The sequence below is a fragment of the Oncorhynchus kisutch genome, linkage group LG29 (genome assembly GCF_002021735.2).
Source record: "Oncorhynchus kisutch isolate 150728-3 linkage group LG29, Okis_V2, whole genome shotgun sequence".
NCBI classification, from domain to species: Eukaryota; Metazoa; Chordata; class Actinopteri; order Salmoniformes; family Salmonidae; genus Oncorhynchus; species Oncorhynchus kisutch.
The window spans coordinates 27,078,539-27,090,367 of record NC_034202.2 but is presented as its reverse complement, the minus strand read 5'-3'; the positions used below and the strand labels follow the sequence as shown (position 1 = coordinate 27,090,367).

The following is an 11,829-nucleotide window of genomic DNA, read 5'->3' as shown; positions in this document are numbered from 1 at the left end:
TTGTAGTAGAAGACAAGGTCCGGTTCACAAAATGCATTTCTTATTGGAATGCATTTTTTGGACAATAGATTCATTTGGGAAATCCATTTGTAATATCGAGGACTGTGAAGAAAGCAGTGGGAAATGTGGATCCAATCAAGGTGACTAAAAGGGCCTTGTGTTGGTTAAATGCTTTGATAAAGAACAGAAGAAGCTGCACTGGACCTGTATAAATTGTCCACGTCAGAAGTAACATGTACTGATCTTCGGAGCAGGGTGCCTGCCAAAGGAGTTATAGCTGAGTCTCATTGGATGTAGATGATGAGTACCTTAGTCACAAAATCCCAGAAGTGGTCAGTGCACGTCGCCTGACCCATATGGTAAATGAAAGGAAGAAGAAAAGCCTATCGATATTATTTTTATTTGAGGAGACTCTACCTGTATATGTGAAGCTTGGATATGTGAGGTTTGCGGTGAGGGAAATTGTGTCCAAACCATTTTAGCATGGAAATTGTAAAGGATATGGTCACGTGTCAAATGTTTGCAGACGGGGAAGAATCATATTGAAGAATGTGTTACTGGAAAATGTTACACGTAGTGGGATCATACTCCAGACTTCCTTGAGTGCCATATTAGGGGGAACGAGGTCGAGGTGTCAAGGATCAGGGCTGCTCAGAGGATCTCCTATGAGGAGGTGGTGAAGAGAGTTGAAGGGGCAAGGGGCTATAGTGTTGAAGACATAGCGGTGGATGCATTGCAACCAGTTGCTAGTGTGTTAAGTCAATCGGGTTGATCTGGATACACTCAATGTAGAAGGTCGAATTTTGTGTCATTTAAAGTCACAGTGAATAAAATAGTACAGCACAAGTGTCTAAGAAGTCAAAGAAGTCAAAGAAGCTAGATATCCTTATAGATATCCTTGTAGATATCCTTATGTATAGATCCAGACTTCATGGCAGAAGCACTACAAGGACTTTTGACGCTAATCAAATCAAATGCAATTTTATTTGTCACATACACATGGTTAGCAGATGTTAATGTGAGTGTTGCGAAATGATTGTGCTTCTAGTTCCGACCATGCAGTAATATCTAACAATTAATCTAACCTAACAATTTCACAACATTCACCTTACACACACAAGTGTAAAGTAATGAATAAGAATATGTACATAAAAATATATGAATGAGAGATGGCGGAACAGCATAGGCAAGATGCAGTAGATGGTATAGAGTACAGTATATACATATGAGATGAGTAATGTAGGGTGAAATTATATAATGTGGCATTGTTAATGCAACCGCTGTGTCAGATTTCAAAAAAGCTTTACCGAAAAAGCACACCATGCAATATTCTGAGTACAGTGCTCAGACAACAAAACAGGCAAAAATATATCTGCCATGTTGTGCAGTCAACAGAAGTCAGAAATAGCATTATAAATATTCAATTACCTTTGATGATCTTCATCAGAATGCACTCCCAGGAATCCCAGTTCCACAATAAAATGTTTGATTTGTTCGATAAAGTCCATAATTTGTGTCCATATACCTCCTTTTTGTTTGCGCGTTTAGTACACATCCAAACTCACGACGCGCAGGCAAGTCCATACGAGTCCATATGAAAGTTCAGACGAAAAGTTATATTACAGTTCGTAGAAACATGTCAAACGAAGTATAGAATCAGTCTTTAGGATGATATCATAAATCTTCAATAATGTTCCAACTGGAGAATTCCTTTGTCTGTAGAATTGCAATGGAACGCAAGCTAACTATCACGTGAACAGCTCATGGCACTCTGCCAGACCTCTGACTCAATCCCCTCTCATTCGCCCCCACTTCACAGTAGAAGCCTCAAACAAGGTTCTAAAGACTGTTGACATCTAGTGGAAGCCTTAGGAAGTGCAATATGACCCCATAGACCCTGTGTATTCGAAAGGCAATGAGTTGAAAAACTACAAACCTCAGATTTCCCACTTCCTGGTTGTATTCTTTTCTCAGGTTTTCGCCTGCCATATGAGTTCTGTTATACTCACAGACATCATTCAAACAGTTTTAGAAACTTCAGTGTGTTTTCTATCCAAATCTACTAATACTATGCATATATTAGCAACTGGGCCTGAGTAGCAGGCAGTTTACTCCGGCACCTTATTCATCCAAGCTACTCAATACTGACCCCCAGTACCAAAGAAGTTAACAGTCTGAAGGCCTTGAGATATAAGCTATTTTTCAGTCTCTCGGTCCCCCGCTTGATTCATCTGTACTGACCTCGACCTTCTGGATGACAGCAGGGTGAACAGGCAAAGGCTCAGGTGGTTGTTGTCCTTGATTATCTTTTTGGCCTTCCTGTGACATTGGGTGGTGTAGGTGTCCTGGAGGGAAGGTAGTTTGCCCCCGGTGTAAGGCTCTGGAGAGCCTTACAGTTATGGGCGGAGCAGTTGCCGTACCAGGCAGTGATACAGCCCGACAGGATGCTCTCGATTGTGCATCTATAGAAGTTTGTGAGTGCGTTTGGTGACAAGCCAAATTTCTCCAGCCTCCTGAGGTTGAAGAGGCGCTGCTGAAGGTGCTCACTCTGCTGTTTCCTGAAGTCCACAATCATCTCCTTTGTTTTGTTGACGTTGAGTGTGAGGTTATTTTCCTGACACCACACTCCGAGGGCCCTCACCTCCTCCCTGTAGGCCATCTCGTCGTTGTTGGTAATCAAGCCTACCACTGTAGTGTCGTCCGCAAACTTGATGATTGAGTTGGAGGTGTGCATGGCCATGCAGTCGTGGGTGAACAGGGAATACAGGAGAGGGCCTCAGAACGCACCCTTGTGGGGCCCCAGTGTTGAGGATCAGCGGGGTGGAGATGTTGTTACCTACCCTGACCACCTGGGGTGGCCCGTCAGGAAGTCCAGTACCCAGTTGCACAGGGCGGGGTCGAGACCGAGGGTCTCGAGCTTGGTGACGAGTTTGGAGGGTACTATGGTGTTAAATGCTGAGCTGTAGTTGATGAACAGCATTCTCACATAGGTATTCCTCTTGTCCAAATGGGTTATGGCAGTGTGCAGTGTGGTAGCGATTGCGTCGTCTGTGAACCTATTTGGGCGGTAAGCAAATTGGAGTGGGTCTAGGGTGTCAGGTAGTGTGGAGATGATATGGTCCTTGACTAGTCTCTCAAAGCACTTCATGATGACGGAAGTGAGTGCTACGGGGCGGTAGTCATTTAGCTCAGTTACCTTAGCTTTCTTGGGAACAGGGACAATGGTGGCCCTCTTGAAGCATGTGGGAACAGCACACTGGAATAGGGATTGATTGAATATGTCTGTATACACACCAGCTAGCTGGTCTGCGCATGCTCTGAGGACGCGGCTAGGAATGCCGTATGTTTTGGTAGCGGGCCGTGTCAGTTGCACTGTATTGTCCTCAAAGCAGGGCAAAAAAGTTATTTAGTCTGTCTGGGAGCAAGACATCCTGGTCCGCGACGGGGCTGGTTTTCTTTTTGTAATCTGTGATTGGCTGTAGACCCTGCCACATACCTATTGTGTCTGAGCCGTTGAATTGCGACTCTACTTTGTCTGCTATACTGACGCTTAGCTTGTTTAATTGCCTTGCGGAGGGAATAGCTACACTGTTTGTATTCGCTCATGTTTCCGGTCACCTTGCCCTGGTTCAAAGCAGTGGTTGGCGCTTTCATTTTCACCGAATGCTGCCATCAATCCACGGTTTCTGGTTTGGGAATGTTTTAATCGTTGCTATGGGTACGACATCGTCAATGCACTTTATGAAACTGGGCTCCACGGCGGTGGCTGAGCTCCACGGCGGATGCAATGAACTAGTTTTTATCAGAAAAGAACGTTGTTTAAAATTTCACGTGTCCAGCTTACTATCTACATGGATTTCTGTGCACTCTCGTATGGGTGTACAGGAGTGCAGAATAATTACTTTACAAATGCTCAACACCCGTTGAATATGGCCGATGTCAGTAAACGTCGGGAAAAAAGTGCAATCAAATTGTTTCCGGCAGCACATATACATTCACCAACACTCTGGTTAACATGAAATGGACCTACCAGCTCTGCTAGGGCAAGTAAAATGGTTAGAGTGGTCTCATTTGTGTTTGGATGTAGCTAGCCAATGTTAGCTTGGGTGCTTGACTGCCGTTGTAAGGCCAGAATGCTCAAATCAACCCTACTCCTCGGCCCGAACACCAGTGTGCGCTCCGAGATTGAGACGGTCTGAATTTACAAACAGACAATTTCTCTGAAAAGAAAGACCATAATATTAATCAAATTAATTATGCCAAATTTCTTCAAATCAATCCCATATACTACGTTATTACAAAAAAAGTTTCAAATTCTCTGGTAATGAGGAATACTATCAAATGTTTCTCAAAGATGCCCTCTCATGGTCAAACTAGCAATAACTTGCAGTAACAGAAGAAATGAGAATTAGATGACATGCCACAGAATGCTGCAGCAGCACACAGGGTGTGCCGCAGTATGACACAACTATTAAAGGAGGAACCACTGTTGGTCCCTTAAGGGTTTCTGCGTGACATTATCCCACTAACGTTCTGAGAAAGTTCTAAGTACGTTGCTTGATGGTCCCAAGGGAGCGTTCTCTGGGGGATCTTTGTCTGTTTCCCTGTACGTTCCCAGGTAAGTTTACATACACCTAGGTTGGAATATCCAATAAATGTCGTTCCACTTCATGATTGTGTCCCACTTGTTGTTGATTCTTCACAAAAAATACAGTTTCATATCTTTATGTTTGAAGCCTGAAATGTGGCAAAAGGTCGCAAAGTTCAAGGGGGCCGAATACTTTCGCAAGGCACTGTACATGTAGGTAGAGGTAAAAGTAACTAGGCAATCAGGATAGATAATAAACAGAGTAGCAGCAGCGTATGTGAAAATGTTTTTACGTGAGGCGTTTGTTGGAATGTTGTGAGTGTGTTGGTAGAGTCCAGTGAGTGTGCATAGAGCCAGTGCAAGAGAGTCCATGCAAAAAATAACTCTGACGCCTAACGGTCAGATGCCAAGCAGTTCCCATACCAAACAATGATGCAGCCAGTCAAGTTGCTCTCAACGGTGCATCATTACGTATGATACACTTCTGCTCTTAGCAAAAGCACTGCTATTTTAGTTATCAGTTAAACTGACTATTCTCTCATTAATTTTATTTATTTATTTAAGTAATTTGGTTTGGGTTTTCAGTTTAGTTGTCTAATAGTGGTGGAGCATATTATTCTGTTTTAATGTTACTGCTGAATCAGTATGATAAAAAATTAAATCAGTGTTTTTACAGAGCTGAGATGTCCTTTGAAATACAAACTGTAGGATTAGGCCTATAGGGGAAATCAGTCACTGATGCAGACATGGTGGCATTGCAAGAATATCAGAATGCTGTGAACCAAAGGGTTGTGAGTTGAAATCCCAGGTGAAGACATGTTGAATGATATTTTCTGTTTGAATAAACATACACAATGTAATCAAGTGTGTAAAAGTTGGGGAGAGAGAGAGAGAGAGTTTGCAGTTGAGGACACCGTGTTAGCAAAAGCTAGCCACTAGCCTTGCGGTATGGTTTGTAGCTTTTGTGCATGGCCTGACAAATGTTGTCAAACTATCAAAATGTGTTTTTCAGTCGTCAATATTTGCAGTCCATGTTCTCAGCAGACAGAGAACTGTGGTAAAAGTGGCTAACTGGGGTGACTCGGTTCTGAACATAAGTCTGATGTGCTTCGTCAGAGCGAGGGGAAACCACAGATGTTAAATTAGTGGAACATGCATTGTGTGGCTTAGCAGGTTATTGTTTTTGTAAGGTTCAGTATTATGGTCTGCTCTTTACACTGGTATAAGAATAGGTTAAATATACAGTTCCAGTCATAGGTTTGGACACACCCACTCATTCAACCTGTTTTCTTTATTTGGACTATTTTCTCCAATGTAGAATAATAGTGAAGACATCAAAACTATGAAATAATACATATGGAATCATGTAGTAACCAAAAAGTCTGTATATTTTGTGTGTGGATATTTTATATTTGAGGTTCTTCAAAGTAGCCAAAGATGACAGTTTCGCACACTCTTGGCATTCTCTATGCCAGATTCACCTGGAATGCTTTTCCAACAGTCTTGAAGGAGTTCCCACATATGCTGAACACTTGGCTGCTTTTCCTTCACTCTGCGGTCCAACTAATCCCAAACCATCTCAATTGGGTTGAGGTCGTGTCACACCTGCTCCTGCTCCCCCTTCCTGGTGCCCAAAGGCGCCAGGCTCTCCAGCATTACACACTACTGCCACCATCGTTACGCTTCCCTTGTCACGCGTATCAGCATATTATTGGACTCACCTGCACTCAATCTCCTGTTTATTACTTCCCCTATATTTGTCAGTTCCCCATCTCTGTTCCCCACTGCTGCAATAACATTCCTGCCATTTTGTTACCCGTGTGCTAACGCTGTTCCTGTCTTGTTCCTTGTCTGTTCCTCATTAAATGTTTGACTCCATGTACCTGCTTTTCGACTCCAGTGTCAGTCCTTACAGGTCGGGTGATTGTGGAAGCCAGGTCATCTGATGCAACTCTCCATCACTCTCCTTCTTGGTAGAATAGCCCTTACACAACCTGGAGGTGTGTTGGATCATTGTCTTTTCGATAAACGTTTTGAGATTGTGGAAATTACTTTAAGTACTTTTTCTAAATATTTAATTTAGGTGATTTAGGTGATATTTTGCAACATCATACTTTTTTTACTTAACTTTTTATATAGATGATTCATATCTGATGTACATATATGGAAATAAATACTTTTGCTTAATAAATAATCTCCCTCAGTTTCTTTTAAAGTTGGAAGCAGAAGTGCCTCTTTCAGGGAGGAATCAGCATGACCTCTATTCAAAGCAGAAAAACACATCCAGTTTTCTCATTTTGAACCTATTGCTTCAACCTCAGTTGTAGCCAAACTATTAATTTCAAGACAATGAAACGCCTTCCATTGCATCGTTGATTATCTTTTCAGAAATAACTGATTTTGAAACATGTAGATAAGAAAATAGGAATGATACTTTGCATTGCAAGTACACTGTTTTAGCAGGCTGTGGTAAAGTGGCTAACTGATGTGAAAATGAAACGGTCTGATGATGCGCATCAACAGAGCAAGGCAAACCACAGAAGTTAAACTAGGCCCAGAGTGTAAAATGCATTGGGTACTTTAGCAGGTTAGAATTCTATATTTTATACAAAGTGGTTAATGAGTGTGCTTTGCAGAGTAGCTAAAAAAGAAACGGTACAACTTGCATATGAACAGCGTCCCGCAGCCACACCTGTTAGTGTTTCTACAGCTCAGTAGCTCTGCCTGGCCTGTGATCAGCCTGCCCTTCATGGAGAGAAGAAGAAGTGTTATTGTGTTGTTGACTGTACGTTTGTTTATCCCATGTGTCACTCTGTGTTTTTGTCGCACTGCTTTGCTTTATCTTGGCCAGGTCGCAGTTGTAAATGAGAACTTGTTCTCAACTGGCCTACCTGGTTAAGTAATGGTGAAATAATGTATATATTTTTAAAAGTGAAAACATGAGTAGAACATGGAGGTGAGTTGACATTGTTTACAGTGTGTCTCGTTGTAAGCACAAAATATTTGTTTTACATTTCTCTGTTCAGTGAGTGAAACTTGTAGAATGTTTGAACCCATATGCTGTGGTTTCATGACTAGTTGGCCATTTCCCCATAGCAGGAAACAGAACTGCCTGAGCGTAATGACAACTACACATTCATTTCTTGCCAAACTTTCTAGTTTACAAACATGTCCTCACCCCATACTCTGAGAGTTTTAACATCTACTGGTGGGCTTCCAATGTGGATGATGCTTCTTCACCTCTCCATAAGCTATGGTAAGTAGGCTGAATAGTTTTTCTTGATAAGTCAAAAAAATATTTTAAACAACAGTTTTTTGCTCATCTATTTTAAAGCATTGAAATGCTTTATTTTCAGTTGTTGCAGAAGACATCAGAGTAGTTGGACGAGTAGGAAACTCCATATTCCTTCACCCTAAAATGCACTTACACGCCAAGATCTCTGACATAAGATGGAAACATGATAATACAGATATGTTAATAGTTAGAAATGGTACGCTTGTTAATTTAATGGATAGGTGTGAGATCTTTCTAAATGGTTCACTGAAGTTTAATGAAGGACTGAAAAGAGACAGTGGAAATTATACTGTTCAACAATACAGTGAAAATGGAGGCTGTTTATCCGAGCGGCACATTGAGCTCAGTATTCTAGGTGAGTTGTTTGAAATTACACAATTCTTCAATTTGTCAGGGAAGTTTTAGCACAAACATACACGTCTATGTTGATTAAAGGGGCAATCTGCAATTCGACCAATAACAATGTACACCCAGCCATTGTTTTGGTAAACAGCTGAGGGATGGGGTTGTAAAAATGTATCCACAAATTCAGACTGAGCTATGGATGCACAATATCAAGATTATTGTTTCAACAATTTTTTGAAGCTATACAGTTTGTTTACAATCACATTGTTTATAAACAATGGAGTAACACAGGCTTATATATTGGTTTCTGGTGTGGTACAACAGTTGAACTAAGCTCTTATGTAATATTCTTCAAGAATCAATGGGTATATCATTAATTTAAGTCCAAACATTGATGTACCCGCTTGCAAATTGCCCCTTTAATGTAATTTCAGTTTTTATTTTATTTTGGCTTTCGTTAATTTATTGTTAATTTATTTGCTTCGTTTTGACTGAACATAATATTCTCTGTTGTAGCTTGTTGATTGACTTTGCACTGTGTGAGTGTATATTTGTGTGACTTGATTGATTTACATTTCAGAACCTGTTTCCAAACCAAAGGTGAGAACCTCCTGTACTTTTGATGGGAGAGTTGTTCTGACCTGCTCTGTTGACAAAGGAGACAGAGTTGTGATGATCTGGACCGAGCAGCCATTTGCCTGGACAGGGTCCAATCAGACCCTGAGCTCAGGGCCTGTTCTATTCCTGGACAGCCATACGCCTGGAAACCTGACCTGTGTGGCAATGAACGAAATAAGTGAGGAAGGCTTCAGCCCAGTTGTCCCAACATGCAGAGGTACAGTAACTCCTCATGGACTTTCTGTATACTATTGGTCCAGAACAGTTCTCTCTGGACAGTACAGTAGACCTGCCCATTACTTGTCCTTTAATTGAGTAGCACAGTATGTATTGAATCAAGCTTTGAAGGCACAAATATGAATCAGGGGATAGGGTACTACAGAACACAGTACCTTTTTAAAGATTCATGAATACATTTAGAATTAAACTGTGGCATTTGTTTCGGGAAAAGGTCACAGGTCAGCTGTGGCTGCATTTGGTCTCTTTGCATTTGCACTGACGACACTGGCCGTCGCCATTCTACATTTGAAGAAGAGGCGTCAGAAAAAGAAAAAAGGTCAAAGTCAGACTGAATGTAAGTATCTACTTTATGTGTTTTGTTGCATTTCTATGGAAAATTCACATGGTACATTTCCATAGAACATTCACATGGAACATTCACATAGAACATTCACATGGAACATTCACAAAGAACATTCACATGGAACATTCACATAGAACATTCACATGGAACATTCACATGAAACATTCACATGAAACATTCACAAAGAACATTCACATGGAACATTCACATAGAACATTCACATGGAACATTCACATGGAACATTCACATGGAACATTCACATAGAACATTCACATAGAACATTCACATGGAACATTCACATGGAAAATTCATATGGAACATTCACATGGAACATTCACATGGAACATTCACATGGAAAATTCATATGGAACATTCACATGGAACATTCACATGGAACATTCACATGGAAAATTCACATGGAACATTTACATGGAACATTCACATGAAACATTCACATGGAAAATTCACATGGAACATTTACATAGAACATTCACATGAAACATTCACAAAGAACATTCACATGGAACATTCACATGGAACATTCACATGGAACATTCACAAGGAACATTCACATGGAACATTCACATGGAACATTCACAAGGAACATTCACATGGAACATTCACAAGGAACATTCACATGGAACATTCACATGGAACATTCACAAGGAACATTCACATGGAACATTCACACGGAACATTCACACGGAATATTCACATGGGACATTCCATTTCCCAAACTGCACTGTTGTGTGTTTAGATGTGGAGGAGAACAACTACATTGAGAAGCGTGGGAATTTATGCAACAAATGGCCACAGGAGGAGACCACAATCCACCCGGACCAAGACACCTCCCATTACGGTAACTCACAGTAGAGAATGACACACAGTACATTCCTATAACAGTTTATTAAGTGATAGTTAAGACCTCAAGTTAGTGCATTCATCTTAAGGTAGTTGGTGAGACAACCACATATCACAGTCATTTCATCATAGTTTGTGTACAGTAACAAGTATTTTATTTTAACACCGCTTTATGATTATGAATGTATGTTGTGTAAGATGTTGAAATTGTCTTTCCGCAGAATTCTGCAGACCTCTTGCACCTGCTTCCAGCGAGAGAAAGAGACGACTATCACTGGAGTTGAATGATATCTATGTATGAAGAACAATGTGTTAATGGCATTACATTTCAATAGTATCGATTTGTTTTCCAATGTGAAGTATGCAACTTCGCACCATAATTACTGATCATTTTTTACAATTCATTATGGTGTATTTCTGCGATAGATTTATTTTTGTTGCATAGTCGTAGAGCCTAGAGAAGCAACATATAGGGCATTATTTCACCTGTATTTTGATATTGTATCATACCCGTACTGACTTCATTATCAGACTGGACCACTAGGTGGAAGCATTACAGTGTGATAAAGAAACATGGTGACGAGAGGTGAGAAGAAACATCACAGGATTACTGTCATTACATCAATAGTTGTTTCAAAACATATGGACGCTGCTGGGACGACTGTAAATTATTCCATTTCAAACTGTTCTAGCTATTATTGTCTACTGTTTGTTAAACTTCAAAATGTCCAGATAAAATACTCCTGAGTGGCACAGCGGTCTAGGGCACTGTTTCTCAGTGCTAGAGGTGTCACTACAGACCCTGGTTTGATTCCAGGCTGTATCACAACCGGCTGTGATTGGGGGTAGCTATCTCTCCAGTAACAGGGTTGGAGTTAAAACCTACAGGAGGGTAGATCTCCAGGAACAGGGTTGGAGTTAAAACCTACAGGAGGTAGATCTCCAGGAACAGGGTTGGAGTTAAAACCTACAGGAGGGTAGCTCTCCAGGAATAGGGTTGGAGTTAAAACCTACAGGAGGGTAGATCTCCAGGAACAGGGTTGGAGTTAAAACCTACAGGAGGGTTGATCTCCAGGAACAGGGTTGGAGTTAAAACCTACAGGAGGGTAGCTCTCCAGGAACAGGGTTAGAGTTAAAACCTACAGGAGGGTTGATCTCCAGGAACAGGGTTGGAGTTAAAACCTACAGGAGGGTAGATCTCCATGAACAGGGTTGGAGTTAAAACCTACAGGAGGGTAGATCTCCAGGAACAGGGTTAGAGTTAAAACCTACAGGAGTTTAGCTCTCCAGGAACAGGGTTGGAGTTAAAACCTACAGGAAGGTAGCTCTCCAGGAACAGGATTGGAGAGCCCTGGCACTACATCAGTGCAGTTTCATTACAAGTGATGTTAGAATGAAGAATGTAAATACATGTAAACATGTTTACTACACGTTTTACTACACGTCAAATAGACTACATATGCATACATATAATTGGTACATTTTTACTGTATGAAATGCAATGTCAGCTTAGTAAATGTTGATTGTTTTTAAACCTAA

At 41.0% G+C, this 11,829-nt stretch overlaps 1 protein-coding gene across 4 annotated transcripts; it reads left to right on the top strand.

Moving 5' to 3' along the window:
• Positions 1-6,808: 6,808 nt before the first annotated feature.
• LOC109874115 (T-cell surface antigen CD2) lies at positions 6,809-11,829 on the top strand. Of its 4 annotated transcripts, XM_020465897.2 has the most exons (7): positions 7,444-7,544; positions 7,748-7,844; positions 7,945-8,238; positions 8,809-9,063; positions 9,298-9,420; positions 10,187-10,288; positions 10,512-11,829. In XM_020465897.2, exons 1-7 carry the CDS (start codon positions 7,539-7,541, stop codon positions 10,589-10,591), a joined length of 957 nt encoding a protein of 318 aa, XP_020321486.2. In that variant the 5' UTR covers positions 7,444-7,538; the 3' UTR covers positions 10,592-11,829. The 4 variants fall into 4 exon arrangements, 3 of the variants coding, with proteins under 3 accessions (XP_020321488.2, XP_020321486.2, XP_020321487.2); XM_020465899.2 differs by lacking the exon at positions 7,945-8,238 and having other exon boundaries at positions 6,809-7,544; XR_004206208.1 differs by lacking the exon at positions 7,444-7,544 and having other exon boundaries at positions 7,598-7,844; positions 8,105-8,238.

Coding starts and splice junctions, on each gene's coding strand:
- LOC109874115 (XM_020465897.2), top strand. Junction 9,064..9,297: donor AGTTGTCCCAACATGCAGAG/GTACAGTAACTC, acceptor TTTCGGGAAAAG/GTCACAGGTCAGCTGTGGCT. Junction 10,289..10,511: donor CCAAGACACCTCCCATTACG/GTAACTCACAGT, acceptor GTCTTTCCGCAG/AATTCTGCAGACCTCTTGCA.